Source organism: Peromyscus californicus, unplaced genomic scaffold, assembly GCF_007827085.1.
Source record: "Peromyscus californicus insignis strain IS unplaced genomic scaffold, ASM782708v3 Scaffold_3__1_contigs__length_106647218, whole genome shotgun sequence".
NCBI lineage: Eukaryota > Metazoa > Chordata > Mammalia > Rodentia > Cricetidae > Peromyscus > Peromyscus californicus.
The window spans coordinates 93,217,537-93,240,253 of record NW_026294551.1 but is presented as its reverse complement, the minus strand read 5'-3'; the positions used below and the strand labels follow the sequence as shown (position 1 = coordinate 93,240,253).

The window sequence follows — 22,717 nt, the reverse complement described above, 5'->3', positions numbered from 1 at the left end:
TAGACAGCAGATGTATTTTTTGTTATATTTATTTATTTATTCTAAATTTTGTGTGCATGTGTATGCATGCTAGTCTCTCTCTCTCTCTCTCTCTCTCTCTCTCTCTCTCTCTCTCTCTCTCTCGGTGTGTCTGTGTGCCAGAGGACAACTTTCTGGAGTCTGCTCTTTCTTTCCACCATGTGTGTTCCTGGGATTGAACTCAGAGTCAGGCTTGGTGGAAAGTTTCTTTGCTCCCTGAGCCATTCCAGGAGCTCCAGCACAGACGCTTTCCTTACAGCACACCTTAGAGTCTCCATGTCCTCTGTCAGCTAAGGACCATGCAGCTCCCAAGATCCTCAGGACAGGCCAGCACAGGTGTGAGAACCCTTATGGGTGGGAATCTATTTGAGATATCTTAATTTTTTTTTTATTCATTCAAAAACTATTTCATGGGTGCTGAACACATGTCAGACACTGTTCTGAGACCTGGAGATTCCACGGTGCAGCTTCCATGCTGGTGGGGGAGAATGACTAAAAAGTCAAAGTAAACACAAAATGTCAGATGGTGATAAGCGGAGGGAGGGCTAAAGGGAGGAGGGGTGGCCACTTTAGATAGCAGAGTCGGGGGGGGGGGGCTTCCCTGTCAAACGGTTTTGACCAAGGGTCCTGGGGCAGAAAGCAGCAGTCCACAAGATATTTAAGAGATGGGCCTTCTCTCTCTCTCTCTCTCTCTCTCTCTCTCTCTCTCTCTCGTTCTTTTTCTCTTTGTTTCTTTCTCCTTCCTCCCTTCCTTCCTTCCTCCCTCCCTTCCTTCCTTCCTTCCTTCCTTCCTTCCTCCCTCCCTCCCTCCCTCCCTCCCTCCCTCACCTCCCTCCCTCCCTCCCTCCCTCCCTCCCTGTTGTTGTTGTTGTTGGCATAACGGTTGTTTTTCCTTTTGTTTTGTTTTTTGAAACAGGGTTTCTCTGTGTAGCCCTGGCTGTCCTGGAACTCACTTTGTAGACCAAGCTGGCCTTGAAATTCAGAGATCTACCTGCCTCTGCCTCCCAAGTGCTGGGATTGAAGGTGGGCTTTTTAATAGAGCAAGCCGCCAGCACAGAGGCCCTGGGGCCAGATCATGTCCAAATCACAACAGCAAAGGGGTGAATAATAGTAATTAGATCCAAGGTCATATGGCTCTTAGGGACACTTTGTCTTCTCTGCAAGTGACACAGAGCCCTGTACGGAGGAGGGGTATGGTCTGACCAAGGTTTTTAAGCTACTGTTTTGTCAGCATTAAGATCACCTGACTCTGGCCTTCAATGCCCTCTTTAGTGAGTCTTCGACCAATAGGCCTGCAGGCTCCATTTCAGAGGCATGGCCCAGGCCTTGGAAAAATAGAATGATAATGATGTCAGCAAGAAATACTTACTAAAGGCTGGGCAGCAGTGGTACATGCCCTTAATCCCAGCACTCGGGAGGCAGAGGCAGGTGAATCTCTGTGAGTTTGAGGCCAGCCTGGTCTACAGAGCGAGTTCCAGGACAGCACCAAAACAACACTGAGAAACCCTGTCTTGAAAAAACAAAAATCAAAACAAAACAAAAACAAAAACAAAACTAAAAAAGAAAGAAAGAAGGAAAAGAAATACTTATTGAACATGTGCTAAACTGTCCACTACCATGATCTCATTTAAACCCCCAGAAATCTTAGAAATAGATATTTTTTTCCACTTACAGATGGGGGCACTGAGGCACAGAGTGAGTTCTTAAGTTGTCAAGGTTAGTGGAAGAGGTCAAGTTTGGCTTTAACCTCTCATAATATCCTCCGGGTCTGGATAGCGCTCCATCTCAGAGTGTCCCGGCCATCCTAGTGAGCAGTGTACTTGAGAGGAAGCAAATGGTGTGCTTTTGATTCAGAGACATGTTAGCATGTGGTAAGTTTTAACAAATGCCCTCCCACCCACCCCCGGAACTATGCCAAAAGCTTTCCCGCCTTATCCTATATACTATCATAAAATCCTGTGAGGTGTATACAGTTGTCACTCTGTATGCACAGGTTCCACATCCACAGATCAACTGACTGCACATTGAAAATATTTGGGGAAAATTGCATCGGAACAGAAGATATAAGGATGTATTTTTGTCATTTACCAAACAATGTGCTAAAATAACCATTTACATGGCATTTGCCTTGCATTCGGTTGTAAGTAGTCTGGAGAGGACTTGAGGTCTCTGGGAGGGTTGTATGGATGGTTTTAGTATTGCACCATGCTGCAGAAGAGACTTCAACACTGTGGATTTTGGTATTCTCAGAGGGTCCCAGAGCCAAATCACCATGGATACAGAAGGATGACTGGACCATTACTAGACCCACTCTTGAGGGAAGAGAGCTTTGCAGCTTTTCATAGCCTCCTCCCATTAGCCCTGACTGAGCCCATGCCTGGGCTGGCTCCACAGGCGCCTCTCCTCCAGCCGTACCTGCTGGACTGTAGGAAACTGAGGGAGTCCCTCCTGGGTCCCTTTCCTCCTCCAAGCTCTTAGCACTTCCTGACAGACTACACAATTTTCCGAGTGCTTATTTTCAGTGTTTATTAACCAAATATTAAAGATAATGTTGGACTGTAGATTCCACTGCGATATAAATTCCAGGAAGACAGACATCTTGTCTGCTGTTCTCTCCCTGAAGTGCTCCAAGTGCCAAGAATGCCCCAGGCCCACACTGCTTCTCAAGAACGTTTAAGTAAATCAAATAAGTAATTGCTATGCTGACATCCACTGTGTCTAAAGAGTTACATTTTCACTTCAGAATTCGGAAACCAGGGGAAAGCAGACACCATCTTTTTACTTCCTCTTTCATGCTCTTGGCTTCTGGGGTGGTTCATTTTGATTGTGTATTTGAATTCCCCGGGAGATGGGTAAGGTACACCTCTGGGTGTGTCTATGACACTATTTTCAGAGAGAATTAACTAATGCTGGCTGTGAGTGGAGCCATCCCACAGTTTGAGGACCAGGATAGAATAAACGGAGGGTGGAGTGGGGGACACAGTCCAGTGCAGCATTCCCCCTTTCTGCTTCTTGTCTGCTGTGTGCTGTAAGTTGTGCACTCATACCTTCCCTCCAGGACGGACTGGGCCTTCTGAAACTGTGAGCCAGAGCAAGTTATTCCTTCCCTTGGTTCATGGGTGTGTGTGCGTGTGCGTGTGGGTGTGCATGTGCGTGTGTGCATGTGTGTGTGTGTTTGTGAGTGCATGAGTGTGTATGCATGTGTATGTGTACTTGTGAGTGCATGTATATGTGTGGATGTATATATGTGTGTGTATGTGTTCTTGTGTGTGTGCTTGTGAGTACAGGAGTGTGTATTGTATGTGTACTTATAAGTGCATGTCTATGTGTGTATATAGATATGTGTATATGTGTGCTTGTGAGTGCATGTGTGTGCATGTGTACTTGTGAGTGCGTGTGTATGTGTATATATATGTGTGTATGTGTGCTTGTGTGTGTGTGCTTGTGAGTGCAAGTGTGTGCTTGTAAGTGCATGTGTATATATGTGTGTATCTGTGTGTGCTTATGTGTGTGTGTGCTTGTGAGTGCATGAGTGTGTATATGTGTATATGTGTATGTGTGCTTGTGAGTGTGTGTGTGTTGTGTGTGTTGTCACAGGAATGCAAACAAATCTGGTACATCTTCTGGTAAAGGTTTTGGGAACCCTCTCTCAGGTGTGTCATGGTAGATTTGTTGTTACTGGCCTCCCTTATCACGCTTCAGGATGTGTCTCAGACACAGACGTTTGGTGCCTTGCTAAGTGATGACATTTCTAAGCATTCATTTTCTTTATATGAACTTGTCTCTTATTCCCTGTTCTTTCCCTCATGCGGTGCCATGACCCCAGAACTGTTTTAGGATGGACTTTCAGGAAAAGTCTCTCCTATTTGTTGAGGACTTTACCTTGTTCTCAGCCCTATCTAGGAATACGCCAATTCAGCTAGGCCATAAATGACAGTGTGTTATTGGAGGACCATTACGCATCTCTTCACCCTCAGTTTACAAAACAGGAACTGCAAAATATGGAATGTCAGAGCTGCAATGGATGTCAAAAGCATCCATTAGATCCCATTGGATCCCATTGGATCCCATTGGATCCTGAAGCTATAAACTCAAATATCTTCCAAGTCCTGTAAGACAAAGTAAATACAATGTCACATTAGGCTACTAGTGACTGACTGGCAGATGCTGAAGCAAAGGAAAGCAGCCAGCTACTTACCTAACCCTTCTGAATTAACACTGGGGGACTCTTAGCCAGTGCTTGCTGAGCGACAGACCTCTGCAGACCAGCATGGCCTGCTGTTCTCCAGGTATTTTCTTGATTACTGTCCAGGGCACTGTTTTGCACAGGAGGAAACTGAGGCCAGTGGTGAACTTGAATTGTCAGATTGATGGCAATCGTTGATGTCTGCCCCATGCAGCTCACGGTGGAACTCAAGCTGAGGGCATAGGTGGGAGGCGCTAGGCAACTGGAAAGGCCCCTGGCTTGCTGGGAATGGAAGTTACTGCCCTTTCCACTCACTTTCTTGCTTGTTCCCATGGCATTTTGTGTTAGGAATTCACTTTCCCTCCACAGCAAGTTGGATACAAGTTATTTTGCCTGCACTGCCCATAGAAACTGAGGCTCGGCTCAGCAAGGATGCCAGAGAGCTGAGGGCCTAATGAAGTCCCAACAGGAAGGTGATGGCAGGTTTGGTGACAGAGTCTGATGTGCTTGTCACAGAAGCCAGTCTTTGCAGCCAAGAACAGCCTAGTTTCCCTCTCCAACTCCGGCACCTACTGCCCTTGGGCACGTGTATTTATTATTAGTTACCTTTCCATTACTGTGATAAAACACCATGGCCAAAAGCAACTTACGGAGGAAAGAGTTTCTTTTGCTTGTAGGATTCCAGAGGATAAGAGTCCATCGTGGTGGGGAGGTATGGTAACAAGCAGCAGACAGGATGGTAGGAACAGGAAGCTGAGAGCTCACATCTTCAACTGTAAACAGGAAGCAGGGAGGATGAACCGGAAGGAGGGCAAGGTTGTAACTCTCAAAGCCCACCCCCAGTGACATATACTTCCTCCAGAAAGTCAGCATCACCTTCCCAAACAGCACCACCAACTGGGGAGCTACTGATCCAATACCTGAGCCTATGGGGGTCATTCTCATCCATACCACCATAGGGCATCCCTTCACCTGTCCTTGAGAGCACGTACTGACTGGTGAGGCGACTGTGGATGGAACCATCTCCGTGGCCTGGTTGTGATGATTTTGCTTTTGATTTCTGTTGTCAGCAGCTGACACCCATGCTGCGCTCCAAATGCAGCACCCCGAGTTCCACTCAGAGCTGTGCAAGTGCCCTGCTCAAATGCCCATCTGTGGAGAACCAGAGCTTTTGTGCTCTCAGTCTCTGTTCCTGATGACTGTAATGAGAATTCAGGTCTGGGAACGCAGAAATAGTCTCCAAAGTGTGTAGGCAAGCCAGTCAACACACCCTACCGTTTCTAGTGACTTGCTTCAGAGCTTGTGTATACCAGACACTCCAGGCTGTGTTGGCATCCAGGTGCAGTGCTGAGCTCCTCAGCTGAGGGGTAGATTTTCCTTAGAAGTCATTCTGGACCTCAGCTTTGTAAAGCTTCCCAGAGTTGATTTGTGTGCAGGACACAAATTCAGACATGGAGCTCAATTTTATGCAATAGGCTTATCAGTATTCCCCTCCAGTTCATACGCTATGTATTTATTTACATGCATGTGAGTCAATGTGACTGCATGTATGCAGATGTGGGCGCTATAATTTGAATATAGATGGTGTTCCCAAAATAGCTCTGATAGTAGGAACTATGAACTTTTAAAAGGCCGTGCCTTGGGGAAGTTCTTGGGTTAAGGAGGATGTGACAGTCTGCCCTGAGACACCCTCCCACCATTGCCAACTAGTGCCTTTACCTGAGGCCCAAACCAAGACAACTGCCTGATTCAATTAGAACCTTCAGAACCATGAGCAAAACAAACCCTTTTCTCATATAAGGAAATTGCCACATGCATTTAGTTGTAGTAGTGTGATGCTGACTAGTACTGCTGGTATCAGACAGTATTAGAAAATCAGCGGCAGCAACAGAGAATCTGTTCCAGAGGACTTCTCATTGCAGATGCTTCCATCACTGTCTGAGTACTTCTCTGTTGCTGTGAAGAGACCATGACCAAGGCAACTTACAAAGAAAACGTTTACCAGAGATCACGGTTTCAGAGGGTCAGGCCCTCATGACCGCCATGGGAAGCATGGCAGCAGGCAGGCATGGTGCTGGAGAGGTACCTAAGAGCTTCCAGCCTGATCTCCAAGAGATCTCCAGAGAGAAAGAGCTAACTGGGAATAGCATGGCCTTTTGAAACCTCAAAGCTCTCCCCCAGGGGCACACCTCCTCCAAGGTCACACCTCCTAATTCTGCCCAAATAGTTCCAGCAGCTGAGGAGTAAGTAAGTATTCAGATATATGAGCCTCTGGGGACCGTTCTTATTCAAACCACCACAATCTCCAAAAGCAAGCGCTCAGAGAAAGGGTTAGGGAAGCTGTGTTAGATCAGGATTTACAGAAACAACCTAGGAGTATGGCTACAGAAGCTGGCCTGCTCCTCTCATACATACAGTAGGTACGTGTTGTAAGAGGCATTTCTCAAGAACTCTGCAGCGTCGGGTGTTGTAGTGTCTCCATTAATCTTCACTACATAGCCAATGAGGCAGGCACCACATCACCACCATGATGGACACGATAAATTTAGCTCTCTTCCTCCATGAAGTTTCTCAGATTTCTTACCTCTTCCATGCAGCCCAGCCTTTCCCACCGTGATCTTCCCTTCTCAGAGTAACTGTTGTGTCCTAGCCTAACACCCACCGAGTTTGGTTAGGTTTACAACCACACTTTTTCTTCCATCCAGTTTCCCAGCTGTTGTCTCTGCCCGGCAGTAACAGAGTGGAGTGCTTTCAGCTGAGCCCATCTGGCCCGCAAATCCTAAGATATTGACTCTCTGGTCCCTCTGCAGAAATGTTTGCTGACCTCTAGTTTAGTTCCCACTCTGGATCATAAGCTTCTGCAAACTGCAGTGTTTGTCTGTTGTCATCCAATACCACTGTTTATCTTGCTTTCTGAGACGTGCGGGGAAAGAGTTTCATTTTCTCTTCCCTTTAACCCGAGCGCTCAGGACCTGCTGGGTGCTCCGAGAGCAAGCTATCTTGATTTCTGTGGCTAGTAGCATACACAATAGCTTCCAACCAGTATGTGATGAGTTGGGTCGATGTGTGTTTTACCCAGTTAACTGGGAGAGAAACCTTCTCTGGGCACACTAGCCTGTGAAGTCAGAGCAGAGCCTGGCACTTCCTGCCTGTGTCTCCCCAGAGAAATTCTTTCCCTCTAAACAGAAAGCCAGCCTGCCTGTCCTTGGCCAGCAGACAGCCTCCGAGCTGACTCATTACCCTCAGATACTGCTGTAGCCTGGCGACTAGGGGCTATCTTTAATTCCCACCCAAGTGAAATCAATACCAATGATGACGTTGGCTTCTCAGGCCACCCACTAAGGCTCTTCTGCCGATCTTGTTTCCAACAGACCACAATTAGTCCTCTGGAGAATGCTATTGAAACCATGTCCACGGCCAATGAGAAGATCCTGATGATGATAAACCAGTACCAGAGTGATGAGAGCCTTCCCATCAACCCACTCTCTATGCTCCTCAATGGGATCGTGGACCCTGCAGTCATGGGAGGCTTTGCCAAGTATGAGAAGGTGAGGGACCTTGGAGCTTGTCCCCCTGTACCTGTCCTTGCTTGATCCCACATAGATACTCAGCTTGGTTGGACATCAGGTTCCAACCTGACCTTCTTCCCATCCTGGACACAGAAGAAGCAATTTCTCGAGGGTCTCCAGTCCCCTGGCATCTCTGTTGAAGAAAGACTCAGAGGTGACCACAAACCATGACTTTTGGCCAACCCACCTCTTCCATAGAGGATTTGATATAACATAGACACCAGGAAAGAAAGAAACCCAGAATGTGAACATGCAGAAATCTGGGAGCCCAATTCCATGGGCAGAGGCATAACCTAGACATGTAAGTTACAGGGTCCCCTCAAGAAGCCCCACACATTTGAGCCTGAGATTGTGTATTTGGCCCTCCTGGTATAGGTGGCCAAAAGAAAATACCATCCATTATTGAGTCCTAGTAGCCCCTATTGGATCTGCCAGTGTACCAACAGGAAGGCATGCTTTCCCTAGCATGGCATAGAACAGAAAGCCTGAGCTGGCTTTCAGTTCACAGACCCTGAATGAGGAATGAGCTCCTTCCTACAAAGCCTCACTGCACATCCTCCGTCCTTTACCATTCCCTGATGCAAAGGCAAGAATACCACAGTGTACACCCGTTCAGAGATAGTGACTCTCCTTACCCAGCCAGTCCTTTTGTCTACCCTGACACCTCTGTGCTCACACTCTTCTCAGCCTTCAGAGGTGCTGCAATATGTCCTTGTAGAGTGTGCACACAAGCAGGATGGGAACTCTGAAACGAGGAGATGGGAGGAATGGAGGAACCATGAGGGATTCTGGGAGGCAGGCTTGAACAAGCACCAGGGTAAATTCCTCACTCAGCTCTCTTCCACCAGCAATGATCTCCATGAGCCCCAGGACCTCTGGAAGGCTCCCCAACACAGAAATCCCTACCCTGAGCCCCACTCAACTCAAGCCCCCAGAGTTTGGGTTCAGTAGAACCTCATTAGGACTGGAGAATGTGTCAAGTTCCCAGTTCAAAACAGTTTCCAGGGGAGCTGCTCTGGTGGTCCTGGCACCCCCCATTGGCAGTACTCCCCTGGACTTTGCAGCCGGCTTCCAGTGGGTGCTGATCTGAGTGAGCCTCCATAAAGAAAAAGAAAGCAATGTCAGATACGGCAAGGTCCACCCCAATGCCAGGGACCTCGAAACTTCTCTCACATCACGTTTTGTCTCAACACCAGAGATGGATCATGTGTCCCACCTGAGAAACAGGAAATCTTAAGTCCCCACCTGCCCCCCACAGGCCTTCTTCACTGAAGAGTACAGCAGGGAACACCCGGAGGACCAGGACAAGTTGAGCCGCCTCAAGGACTTGATCGCATGGCAGGTAAAGCCTAGCTGGGTATTGGGAGCATCCATCCAGGTCCCTTCCCTGACCCAATTCTCTGGCCCTCGGCTCACCTGGCCTGGCCTCACTCCACATGACCGTTTGACCTTCTGTTACTCCTCGCCTCTGCCTCCTCTTCTGATGCTGGATTACCAAGCAGGCTTACCAGGACACAGATTTGGAGCACCTTACCCTTGGGTGTTGCTGTTGCATAGCGCCAGGCAGCAATGGATGCTGTGCCTGAGGTGGTTGAGATTGCTTTCTTTGATGTTAAATTCAGGAGGTAGCTTTTCACAGCGGGGCTCAAATGAAAACCACCCCCCCGCACACACACACACACATCCACCACCAACCCCAGCTTGTGCCAATCAGACAATAGAAGACTTGCCCCCCCCCCCCCACCTTCCTTGTGAGGCTGACCCAGTTTGTTGCAGATAGTGCACAGATGGATATTGGGTTCTGCAAATAATTGAGGTCTTGGTTGGGCTGGCTCGCGGTCAAAGGGTCCACATCTGCCTAGCTCAAAGGGTCCACATCTGCCTAGCTTGGCCAGATTTGGGCCTGAGGACTTGTGATTTGTCTACCTTCCTATCCATTGTCTTGTTGCTTTCTTCTCCTGGCCCACTCTTCCTCCCCACCTCCTTCTGTGCATCTGCCTGCCGCTCTGCTCTTAGAAGCTCTTTCTTCTCCCCTCTGTCATTTGCCTCTCTCTCTACCTCCTACGCCTGCACATCTCCCTCCTCTCTCTGCTCTTTCTCTGCTCTCCCTTTCTCTTTTATTTCTCTCTCCTTTTTCCAAAGAAGAAATAACCAGACCCTTCCTGCTCCAGCCCTGTGACAGAAGCCTCCTCAGACAGCTGCCCTGTCTGGGTTCTGTGCAGATGGTGCACGGAGGGCTATAGGGAGAGTTAGCTGGGGAGGAGTGAGCCCGAGTCTGGGCCGGGAGTAGCAGTCTACAGGCTGCCCATCCCCTCCTCCTCCCTCCTTGCCAGTCACCATGCAAAGAGAAGTGCGCTTTCCCTGCTAGGGAGTTTGGTTACTCCAGGGAAATCAGGGACTGAGAAGCATTGGGTGCAGACTCTTCTTAAAATAAGTATTCCTAATTCAGGTCCTTCTCTGCCTCTGCCAATTTATGCAAAGTGGGACTTTAAAAATGAAACGCTGAGCGAGCGCTGCAGACATACTTTTCCTGAATGCATTAGGTGCGTCTGGAATTTTCTCTCCCCTTCCCACTCAGCGCCACCCATGAAAGCTAAACATCCCTCAGGTCTTCCCATCTTTCTAGGACCACCTGTATCCTTTAATGTTCAAACAATAGCACATCCTTCACCACCTTGATCTGAGAAGCAGGAAGGCCAGCTGAGTGGGTCCTTTCCCTGAGTACTTCTGGGGCATCCAGGGAGGACTACCAGGTTACACGTATTGACTTTGTAGTTGGTGTCTTAGTTTGTGCCGTTGCCAGGACTCTGTCGGGCACCGCTTCTCATCTGGTTACAGTTCTCCATGCTGAATCTACTGCCTTCAGAGGATGGAGCTTAGCCTTGCAGAGCAGTTAATGCAGGCTACACCTCCTAAGAACATTCCACCCCAGCCTTGGAGCTATTTAGAAGGGCTCCAAATAGATGAAAGCAGCAGGCATTAGAAGCCGCTGCCTCTTAAGATTATGAGGAGCATTCATGCAGCGCCCCCTAGTGCCCACCTTCACCATAGCATGCCCGTGGCTCCCAAGGACACAGGTTACAGAGGCCCTTTAATCCCAAAGGAGAGTGCACTAGGCTGTGTCCCTCCTGCTCTGCCCAGGTTTACTAACTATGGCATGTGCATTCGAATAGTGCAGTCCTGCTGTGCGGGCACAGTGCATTCAAATAGTGCAGTCCTGCTGTGCGGGCACTGTGCTGTTCCCATCCTTATACGAGGCAAATCAGCTTGCATGTTTCCCTTCCGTCCACCCTCAATGCCCTTGTTTACTGGGTCCCCACTGTGTCCCAGGCCCAGTGCCAGGTAACACAGAAATAGTGATGGGCAAACTTGAGCCTGTCCATTGGAGCTTAACTCCAGGGAGGACATTGTTTTGCAAGGCTACACACACTTTGGGATTTTTCTCAAGACTTGAGAACCTTTGACTTTAAAAGGAAATGGTCTTTCCAAACCAGAGAAAGCTGAAGCTTCCAATGGGCAGCTCGTGTCAGAATTTGTAGATTTCAAGATTGGAATCTTTCTAGATTGTACTCTTTCTATGTGTTTTGTTCTTTGTAAAAAGGTTTTATTACATAGGACAGTATCTACAGTACATTATTCTCTCAAGCTTTTTGCTGCAAAACATTACATGTAGGAAACTTCATACAAATACACATGGTTCTTTGGTTTACCATCAAGCATCCACGGACATGACCCCACACCTAGATGCAATAGGCTTATCCTGGCAACCCAAGCCCTTCTTATGTGGTCCTATAGGCATCACCACCCCTCCCCAAGGCTGACCACTTTCCTGCTTTTATAGAAATCATTTCCTAGTTTTTTAAAAATAGTGTTCCACTCTCCAAGCACACATTCCTAGGCATCACCATTTGCCCTGGGTTCCTGATGACCTACATACAATCGGAACCACATTGTACAGGCGTCTGTGTCAGTTAGGCTTGTAAAATTCATCCACTTTGTTGCAGCTCACTATCATTTGCTCAAGCTGTCTAGAAGTCTATAAGATAGGTCATATAATGATACCAAATGCATTAATTTTTCTGCTGGCATAGAATTAGGTTGGTTTCAATTTGAGGCTTTTGACTGTGTCTTTGTTGGGTGTGCTTAGACATGGAAATGCTTGCTCTTAACATAGGGGAAAATGTAGCTTTAGAATATATCACTTCATTTCTATCAGTAAAGGTTTATTCAATCAACACTATATAAATAGAATATGTATATACTGTTATGTGTTTAGCTTATTTGCACAACACGGTATCCTTAAAATCCACCAGGCTGCTACATATATCAGAGGTTTGACTTTTTTGCCCCGTGTCTAAGTATATAGCATACAAACCCATATAGACCCATTTATTGACCAACCCTCCTATTGGTACATGTGTATACACTCCACTTTCTCAAGGTACAGGTAGGAGTGAATTGCTGGTTCATTCAAGTTCAACCTTCCTGGCTATAAGAAACCCAATGTGTTCAAACCAGCTTCTCTACCAGCAGACATGAGAGTCTGAATCTCTCTCCAATCTCACCTACGCTCACACAAAAGTTAACTTGTAAAAATGGCAACCATATTATGTCATCCTTTCTGATCACAGTGGAATAAAACTCAAAATCTATGGCAAGATAAACTTCAAAATTATATACATAGATGGAGACCAAATAATAACACCTTTAGAAGAACAATGGATCATTGAGGATGTGAGAAAGGAAATAGTTATAAAAATCCCCTGAAATGAATGAAAACAGAAATACAATATACCCAAACCCATGGCATTTAGCAAAAAGTCTGTTGTGAAGGAATGGCATGCACAGATGGGAAATGTATATTCTGAAGCTCTTGATGGAGTGTTCTGTGAATGGCAAGTCTGGCTGATCTGTAGTTTAATGCCCATATTTCTTTGCTGGCTTCTTTTGGTCTGGTTGATCTGTTCATTGGAGATCACTGTGTCTCTCAGCATCTTCTTGGCTCCCTCATCCCTCTTAACATCTTGAGATTGATGCTAAGTGGACCAATTTTCTGTCTTGTCAAAGTGTAACACTAAAGCTATAAATTTATTCCATTTTAAATCTTACTCTATTATCTTTATGGAAGACCCTTTTGGTAATATTTTTGAAGTAACATCTTAAGCACTCTATCGTCTTTCTTCCATGTTCATTCATCTGTCCCTTTTGGTCCTACTTGGTCCCTCTCCTGCCTGTTAGTTTTGGTCCTGTCTCCTGTGGGTGAATTTCCTCCAGTGTCTGGTGACCCCAGCAGATTCCTCCTAATTCATAGTGAAGCTAATTGGAAATCAATGTGCCTGGGAGAAGACTCTGTTGGCAGGGTGGCATCATTGCTTGGTAACTGAGTGACCCACACATTGGAACCTGCACACCTGCATGGGACCACTTACATTCTCCAGAAGTAGATCCTTCAAGCTGTTTCACGGGAAGATGATCGCAGCTGCTACACTGGGCAGTTTGGGAGCTGTGCAGTGGCCATCTCACTAACCATAAGCACACTTCCTTTTTATCCACATGTTCCTAGTCTGTGGTGGCTGCCCCTCCTCCTGCCCTTGGGTCTGGTACGCCTGAGTCCCAGATTTCTTGATCTGATTGTTTTAGAGGACAAGTCCCTGCTTCTTGAGAAAATGGAACACATTATACATAGCTGCAAGGTGAAGCAGTGGGCACCTGGGAAAGGAACTGGCCCGGTGCAGAGTCTCAGTGCCTCTCTCAGCTTTCTTGTGGCATCCTTGCCTCTGCCCCTGAGTACCTCCTTGGTCTCTAGAAGCAGGGTGGCCTCTTCTAACCACCGAGTCCCTCCTCTGTCTTGGAGGTCAGTTACAGCTCCCAGCCATCTTCCTCCTGCCGTATGCTGGAGCGTGTGTATAGCTGAGTACACATCTCACTGCAGGGTGTATTTCTCCCTTCACCTACTCTTCTCTCAAGACATCCAAGAGAAGGAGACAGAAACGTCTTTACTCCACTGTGGTAGAAGTGTTTACTGTTCTAGAAAGATCCCATCCTAGTAGTCTTAGTTATTTTATCCAAGGGTCATGCTGTTAACTTTCTCCCATTTTTCTTCTAGCAGGGAGCCCCATGGCTCTGTTCCTCCCCTCCCAGGTCTCTAAGGTTCAGTGCCCTGATCTCCTTCATGGATAAGACAGACTGCATCTCTCCTACCTGTTCTGCCCTCCTCCCTCATCGTCCCAAGTTTTGGTAACACTGTCTAGAAACTCTCTACTAATAAGAGAACTTTTTGGTACCAGCACACTCATAGCTTTGTTCAGTGGCCATGAGAAGTACAGTTGTGCCCCATGGTGTGAGATGGACTGTAGCCTCTCTCCGCCTTCTCTGCTCTTCCCTGGTGCCAGGCATTCTTCCCATGAATTCACGTTAGTACTGCCAAGTACTTTTTAAGCAAGACCATAAGCCTGGAGGTTCTTCCTGTCTGTTCTCTGAACTCTTGACTCTGTAGATTTTTCAGGAACTCAGATTTTCCCATGCCTGTGGCTTCTAATGCCTGGGACAACTACAATTCCAAGGAAGCAAAGGCAGCTGGGTCATTGTCTCCCTGCAGGACAAATTCTAAGGCTGCAGCTGTCCTGGGGACCGTGTGGGTCTCTGAGCATCTGAAACTCTCCAGGAAGAGATAGCAGGCCAACTCGAGCTCTTGAGCTAGCGCCCACGCTGAGGCCCCTCACTTACCATCTCTCTTCAGATTCCCTTCTTGGGAGCGGGGATTAAGATCCATGCGGAAAGAGTGTCGGACAACCTGCGGCCCTTCCATGACCGGATGGAGGAGTGCTTCAAGAACCTGAAAATGAAGGTGGAAAAGGAGTATGGTGTCCGAGAAATGGTATGAGTGATCCCTGTGACCTGTAAGGGGGAGGACTAGAGGAATAAAGGCTGGAAGGGACTGACATGGGGTAACCATATATATTCCTGGTCCCTTAAAAGTCACTTCCAAAAGAGAAACCAGTTATATATCAGATCTATGAAACTACCCAAGGAACTATATAAGCATAAACGTTACATTAATGACGCTCCTAGCATGTACTTGGCCCTCTATAAATACAGTGGAAGTATATTAACTGACTTATACAGGCAAATAGGAGGGCTTTTAAGTCCTTATATATCTTTTTAGATTTAGGAGAATCAAATAACTTACTAAAGGCTGTATGGCAAGTTAAGTGAAGGCCAGGGTGTCTACCCAGCTGTGTTATCTCCAAAGCCACCGTACTCCACTGCCTGAAGAGGACACTGGCCAGTACTCTCAGAGACAGTGTCTTCCACATAAAGTAGAATCATCAAATGTCAGGGCTATGTAGTACCTTGAAGAGTGTTTGCCCCAATCCTCTTGATCTACAGACATTCAGAGAGGAGCTGTAGTTCCAGGAAGGGCCTAGAGCTGGACCTGGGTCTATTTTCCTTCATGCAGAAACAAGTTGACCTTTTCCATGCTCTCTTCCTGAAATGCAATTCTGATGTTAAACACTTGGATTTAGGCCGGACCTCCCAGGCTGAGAGAACAGACCTCCGTCCAACTTTAGATATCAGCCACAAACTCCAGACCCCAGGAATGAAGCCCCACACTTCTGCACACAGTGACTACAAATTTGGGGGCTCTCATCCTCCCTGCAGAGCTAGTGATTCACTGGAACTCCGGACTGCAGTGACTCAACAGTTTTTGAACTTTGTGATGATTTTAAAACAATACGCAGTCCATAGAAAGTGAACTCCAAATCTAGATCTTTCTGAGGCTAGAGCTGTGTGACCACGCACTTTTTGAAGAATCTAGACCAGGGCACCTACACACAACTCTCAAGCAGCCATGGATGAAGAGGCCCACAGTGGTGTGAGCACCAGTGTGCTATTGTGTATGATGTTCCTAGCTAGGATGTTTGGCGGTCCAGGTAGATTCAATGCATTTTCATACTACACTTTCAACTTAATAATAGGCTTATTAGGATGTATTCTCATCGACTGAGGAGTTTCTGTACTGAGGCTTTCAGATTATGATACGATTTAAGAGGAGCTAGGTGAAGAACACAGAGGGTGAGGCATGAAAGGGTGCTGGAGGGTGATGTCAGGCACACTGGTATGTGATTACCTACCAGGGAGCTCACTAGAGCTTAAGTGTGGAGTGTCTTTCTAGGGCTTTCACTATGCAGCCAAGATTGAGTGAATCATTGTTCATGGGCTAGAGATTCATCTCTGTCCCCTGCCTCCTCCCTGGAGAGTGAGTTGATAATATATGGCTCAAAGTCTCAGCCCTGTAATGACAGGGTTGGTCTCTCTGGCACGGGCAGGCTCCATCTCAAGCCATCTCATTAGCATAAAGAAAGATGGTCCATGAGGCCACTGAATAATACAGATGCTGTCTCACCCGGGGAAATTGGACCAGCGATTGTTCCCCTGGGATAGAGGCTGCTAGTGTTTATCCTGTAGCCCCGTGGTCCTGCTGGCTGGAAGCTCTGCACTGATGCCCTCAGCCCACAGTCCACCCTGCCCAGAGGGGAGGAGGGCTCAGATGGCAAAGCTCTGCTCTGCTGGCTGCTTACCACCTGTCCTCATACCTGCAGCCTGACTTCGATGACAGGAGAGTGGGCCGCCCCAGGTCCATGCTGCGCTCCTACCGGCAGATGTCCATCATCTCTCTGGCCTCCATGAATTCCGACTGCAGCACTCCCAGCAAGGCCACCTCAGAGAGGTCAGTCCTTTCCTGGAGCTCCTGGCCCAGGCCTCCTCCCCTTTCCCTTTAAAGCCTTTCCCCAGCTAGGACCTCAGGAAAGCCTTGGAGCCACTCAGTGGGCTGCCTTAGCGGGTGCCAATTTTTAAAGCCTCCTGGGCAGCTGAGAGAGGCTGGTGGCTTTCCCAAGAACCCAGAACTCACTGCAGCCACACACACCCCCATCGCTGCCACTGGGCTCCTTGCTCAGTGATGTCTGTTGGCAATCAGCATCTCTCACCCAGCCTGCGGTGTAAACGTTCTTTCCTCTAGCAGGGGTCCCCATCCTTCCCACATCACTCCCATAGTAGCACGTCCCCTCCCACATCTCCTGCCTCGTTACCTTTGTGTCCTGGAGCCCTGTGGCTCTTCTCCTACCCAACTTCACTGTCTGCATGCTAGTCTGCACCAAGTGCCCAGTGTCCAGGTTGTTGCACACCCCCACTTACTAAGCAAGTGGTGACTCAGAGAAGTCAAGGGATTTACCCGGAGTCAGTCATAAAAAGCAGCGGCGCCTGGATTTGAACCTAGATCTACATTTTAACCAGTTTCATCTCCTTGCCATCCCTCTTGCTTTTGATGGCTTACCACCTTCAATCATTCTAACCTTTTTTGAATGTTTGTGGATGAGTGACTTCCTCAATTTGCTGTCCAGATAACTGATAAGCCTGATAGTGATAGCTCAGTCAGCATGATGGTCCTCTTAGGTCTCCTGTGTCCCTACCGGGCTGTTCCACTGAAACTCTAACTACAGTTTCCACTGCTCCTTCCCATGTCCTTCAGCTTTGACCTGGAGTCAGCAGCACCCAAGACTCCCAAAGTGGAGGAGGAGCCCATCTCTCCAGGGAGCACTCTGCCGGAGGTCAAGCTGCGGCGGTCCAAGAAAAGGACCAAGAGGAGCAGCGTGGTGTTTGCAGATGAGAAGGCAGCGACCGAGTCAGAACTGAAGCGGGTGAGCAGAGGTGCCAGGTTCTCCTCAGCTCTTCTCAGAACACTGTGCCAGGCAGCCCAGGGCTCCCGAGAGGGTGGACTGCAGCCTGGCTCCCTCATTGCAGTGGGTCTTAGAGGAAGGAAGCTGCCTAATAGGTTCAAACCCTCATGCCCACAGGCAGGATTTGAACCCAAGCCATCAGACTCCAGAGATTGAACAGCCACTGCAGAGGAGGGCAGCCACTTGGGGCCTCAACCCCCAGTCTCCTATGGCTGTCCTGACTCCATTGGGCTTCTGAGTACCAGGCTTTGTGGAGTGTGGCGAGCAGACTGAGCATTTGGGGTCTTATAAAATATATATATGTATATATATATATGTATGTATATATATATATAAATTATATGTTATGAGAGAGAGAGAGAGAGAGAGAGAGAGAGAGAGAGAGAGAGAGAGAGAGAGAAATTTTATAATCAACTTTTGAGTAGCTGAGGGCAGCCTGTGCTACATAGTAAGGTCCAGGGCAGCTTCATCTACAGAGTAAGCCCTTATCTCAAAAAGAAATCCCATAATAATTACTAATGAGATTTGGTATTGGAGAGCCCTGAGTTCAGTGTTAGTCCCCCCGGAAAGGTTTATTGAAAGAGAGTGAGCATCAGTTGTGATGGCATGTAGGAGTCGGGGATGGTTCTAGATCAAAGGTCAGGGCCAGCTGACAACTTCTGGTAAAGAAAGAAACCCCCATAAATGTCCTAGTGGGCCTGTGAAGGAAGAGGATGGGCATGTCTTCTCTGTTCCAGGATTCTACAGAACACCATTCATCTGTAGTCTAACCAAATAGACCCTTTCCAACACTCCTGCCATTATATAATATGTAACCATAAAAGGCAGACTGATACAGAATGGTATAAAACAGAACAAATGAACTGTCTCTGCTGCCAGGTCCATAGAAACCACTTCCATCCCTTTTCCCTGCCCTTTGAGGACTTAGATATTTGCCTATGCTAAGCCCTTGTGATCTGTGGTATATTCATCCAGCTTTCCAGAAAGCATGAGTTCATGAGCGACACCAATCTCTCGGAGCATGCAGCCGTCCCCACCAGGGTGTCTGTCCTCTCTCAGATGAGTTTTGCCAGCCAGTCCATGCCCACCATCCCAGGTATGTATCTGCCACTGCTAACCTGGGGGAAGAGGTAGTGTGGGTTGCCAAACTGTCAGGGAGAAGATGATGAGAACTACTTCTACAGAGCAAGGCAGGCTGGGTATCCAGGGCCAAAAGCCCCTGGTTTCTGCACTCTTCTCAACATCCCCCATTGAGGAAGCCATGTGAACAAGCTCTACTGGAAGCACAAGAAGAAGTCTGCTGTTCCTCTGGGACCACTCCGTACCAAAAGTCCCTCAATTTGTAGGCAGCAGCTCCTCCAGGTCCAGGAGTATGCTTTTGGCATATCTATAAGGTCTTTGGCACCTTTGCTAACCTGGAAGACTACCTCTAGATTTGCAAAGCTTGCCCCTGCATCTCATGGCTGTGGTGTTTAGTGTACAGATGATGCCTGTGCCCATCTCTTACTGTCCAGCGATACGGGACAGCCCCCACTCACTTTCCCATTCACAGAGGGAGACCCATGCACAGTTGGGGCTCAGCATCTATGCAACTCGCTCTAGTGTCTGTTACTCCACACAGGCCCTGTGCTGAGGACCAGGCAGAACAGAACAAGGCAGAACAGTGCTGCCCCCTTGGGGCCGAATAGTGCATGACAGTAAAGACATCTCCCACCAGAGGGCCTGTTCCTGCCTAACTCATTATGCCCCTTACACCATGGTACCCACCATGATGTAGAAAATGCCACCCTACCCATCGTTGCACATTCAAACCAGTGCACTGAATGTCAGGCTCCTGTTCAGACCGACTAGTCAGTGGGAGGCTGAGCCCAGACTTAGTCGTGTGCTCCCTGAAGATACCAGCCCAAGTGGCAAGGGATCCCCCCTTCTCATCCCTCTTTCTCAACTAGAAAAGCCTTTGGGCAAGGCTTTTCAAAGGGCCAGGAGACAGGACCACCCCAAAAAAGGCCTAAGATACTCTTTCTGTCCCTTGGGACCCACCTTTCGGCACTCACTCACTCATGTCTGGGGCCCTACTGTCTTTCCAGCCTTCACACTCTCGGTGGCAGGCGTGCCTGGGTTGGATGAGGCCAGCACATCTCCCCGGATGAGTCAGACCTTCTTCCCTGTCTCAGACGGTGACAAAAAGACCCTGAAAAAGAAGAAAGTCAATCAGTTCTTTAAGACTATGGTAAGGATGCCAGTGGCTGGAAATGGCGGCAGTCGGGGGTGGGGGGATGCCTCGGGAACACACGGAGAGGATAACTGAAGGAAAAATCAGGGAAGGTCTACACAGGTGTGTCTGCTCTTCACCTGTGGGTATGCGCCTTTGGCTATTCCCTGGGGAGTATGGCCAGGGGTCCTAAGGCTCGGGCAACTGTCCAGCAATGTCCATCATGTGGTACTTCTTGGGGCTCCCTTGAGTAAGACTGACCTCAGTTCTAGAGCAGAGGGCCTTCTGGGACTGCCAGTAGATAGCTGGCCCTGACTTAAGCTCTCTGTTAGAGTTCCTCTCTGAGCCCACAGCCAGCTATCTAACTTCAGAAGCCGAAAGTACGGTTTTTTTTTTTTTGGGCGGGGGGAGAGGCAAAGCATTTTCCTCTTCTGCTTACATTACAAAAGCCTTCAAATTAAAAGTTGGTTTTGAATTACTGACTCTTGAAGTCCCACCTCCTGTTGTTACCCTGTCGGTCCTTGTCGGGGATCAAGAAGGGACGGACGTACTTCCGATCCTCCAGGCTCTGTGATTCAGAGCTCAGATACTATAAAAATCACAGGTTGCCTGAGAGCCTGCGTGAGTGAGTCAGGCACCACGCTAAGCACTTCCCCGTCATTATCCTGTTTGATCCTCCCATTCCAGAAAGGTTTTTTTTTGCAAGGCTCACAGAGTCAGCTAAGTGATGTGCAGAATTCATACAGCTAGCAAGGGGTCGATGAAACTTCCCCAAAGCTGCTTCCGGACCAAATTCAAGGTCACAGCAATTCACAACCACTTGTGTTTAGGCTTAAGTCATGGTTGTGGGGTCTGGAGTGCTCCAAGATGATGCATATAAGAATCCTGTCTTGCTGTTGTGTTTGTGTGTCTTCCCACCAAGCTGGCCAGCAAATCAAGTGAAGACAGCAAGCAGCTCCCAGACTTCCTGTCCACAGACCTGTGAGACACTGCTGAGCAGAGCAGTGTGGGAGCTCCAGGGGAGAGGCATGCACATGACATTGGAATTTCAGGAGGGGACAAAGCTTTAAAAGAGACAGAGGATCCCAGTGGGACCCCAGAAACCAAGTGACAACAAGCCTTGTGTCTCCTGACGCCACCACCAGGGTGATGGATGACTCACCGGACAAAGAAGCCCCACCATGGATCCATAGACCTCAAGGAGTCAGCAAGTGCCGGATGGATGCTCTCCCCAGCATCCAAGGCATACACATCATAACTCAGGTTCACAGCTAGAAGGAGCTGCATTTTGTTTAATTCCTAGGTCTCAGCACTTAAAAGAACTGAAAAGCCTTTAAATGTTCTATTTTCAGTTAACATTTTTGTACTTTACATTTTTTAATAAGCCCCTTTCTAGTCAATCACTTCCAAAATGTTGCTCTTTCTTACTGACATTAAAATGGTCTCATGGCTCAAACAAACTTTGTTGCCCAATTCTGTTCCTGGAGGACTGGGTAGAAAGTTCCCAGGGTGGTTCCCAGGAGACTACAGCAGTATGTAAGGCTTCTGTTAGCTCATCTCAATGCCATGTTTTCCTTCCTAGCTCAGGCCACCTCAAGAATCTTCTCTAAGACTCTTGGTTTCTTTGGGGCCAAATCCTGGAGTATCAGGATGCCAAGAAAACCTATAATTTTCCTCTTAGAGCTTGACAGCAAAGATTTCCATACCACCTTCCTCTGTCTCTACACAGAGATGGTTATACTACCTAGCCTGATACTCTAGTGAAGCCTCCAAGCAGTATTGGAAAGGAGAAGTTGGAGGGCTGGTGGATTCATAGACCAGCCTCTGAGTTATCATCAGGTCAGAAGTGGTGGCTTTCTTGGAGGGCCATCTGCAAGTGAAATCATGAGGACATCCATGGTCAGATTTCTCAGATGAGACCCAAGGAAGAGGAGCAGGGGAGATGAGAACTACTCCAACTCTTCTGCCTCAGACAGCAGAGCTGTGTAGAGAAGGTCCTGAGCACAAGGCTGTGCCCTTGTGGAAGGCAAGTGAATGGCAACATAGTGTTCAGAACTAGGGTGTGGGTGGTTATTTCTTAGATGCTAAGTCCCTGGGGTCCAGTGAAGGATAAGATAGAATGATTTTAAAAAATTACTTCTTAAAGTTTAATAGATAGTCCCAAAAAGTAGGTAGGACATTATCCAGATGGAGAAACTGAGGCACAAACAGAAGTGACCTAAGACTAAAAAAGGCCAATATTGGATCCAGCACTCTGATGGGAAGCTAAAATCTTTCCCACTACCTAATACTCCAGCACCCCTTAGTTCCCAGGATATCCTGAGTCCTGGTGACCTATGTCCGCCAGTCTCTCCCAGGTGGTGTCTATGCCCTGTTTCTAAGTCTCAGACCCGTTGTCTACTCTAGCTTCCTATTTCTGCTCTGCTATGGTGGCTGTGGGCATTTGGGTTGCGGCAGATAGCTTTGGAGTCAGCAGAGATCAAAATACCTCTGGACCCACCTCCCAAAATCCCTCTCAACGCATGAGCAGAGGATGGACCCTAGAGGAGCTGAAGGGAGGTACCATATTCTCATGGCTTCCCATGCAGATGTCAGCATCACGTGGCCCTTGTCCTTTCTGTTACCATTTCTCTCCAAGTTCTACATTTGAACTGCAGGGGTTTGCCTTTTCCTACCGGAATGAACTGATGGAATCCTAGTGTTTAACCTTCCAACGGAAGCACCTCCAATGACAACCAGGGGAGAGCAGCTCAACAAGCAAATGAAAACAGTCCCGCATTCCCTGTGACTCCAGACACACGGGGGTGCCGGGTGTGTGTGTGTGTGTGTGTGTGTGTGTGTGTGTGTGTGTGTGTGTGTGTGTGTGTGTGGCTTGTACAACACAGACTCAGGGGCTGTTTTTACAGCTGTAACTCTCTAAGTTCTGTCTCCAATCACTTCCCTGCTCCTCAACAGACCCCCATAATAATCACAACCTCCCCTCCCCCCCAGT

General features: G+C 48.0%; 1 protein-coding gene across 1 annotated transcript in view; it reads left to right on the top strand.

Annotated features, from left to right (window-relative positions):
- Nucleotides 1-21,179, top strand: part of Dock2 (dedicator of cytokinesis 2) — a 419,530-nt gene extending 398,351 nt beyond the window's left edge. The window contains exons 45-52 of the mRNA XM_052759023.1: nt 7,576-7,752; nt 9,032-9,115; nt 14,513-14,650; nt 16,377-16,504; nt 17,306-17,474; nt 18,489-18,609; nt 19,601-19,743; nt 20,648-21,179. Of these exons, the coding sequence (XP_052614983.1) occupies nt 7,576-7,752; nt 9,032-9,115; nt 14,513-14,650; nt 16,377-16,504; nt 17,306-17,474; nt 18,489-18,609; nt 19,601-19,743; nt 20,648-20,710 (1,023 nt within the window). The 3' untranslated portion in view covers nt 20,711-21,179. The remainder of the gene's footprint in view (nt 1-7,575; nt 7,753-9,031; nt 9,116-14,512; nt 14,651-16,376; nt 16,505-17,305; nt 17,475-18,488; nt 18,610-19,600; nt 19,744-20,647) is intronic.
- Nucleotides 21,180-22,717: the final 1,538 nt, after the last annotated feature.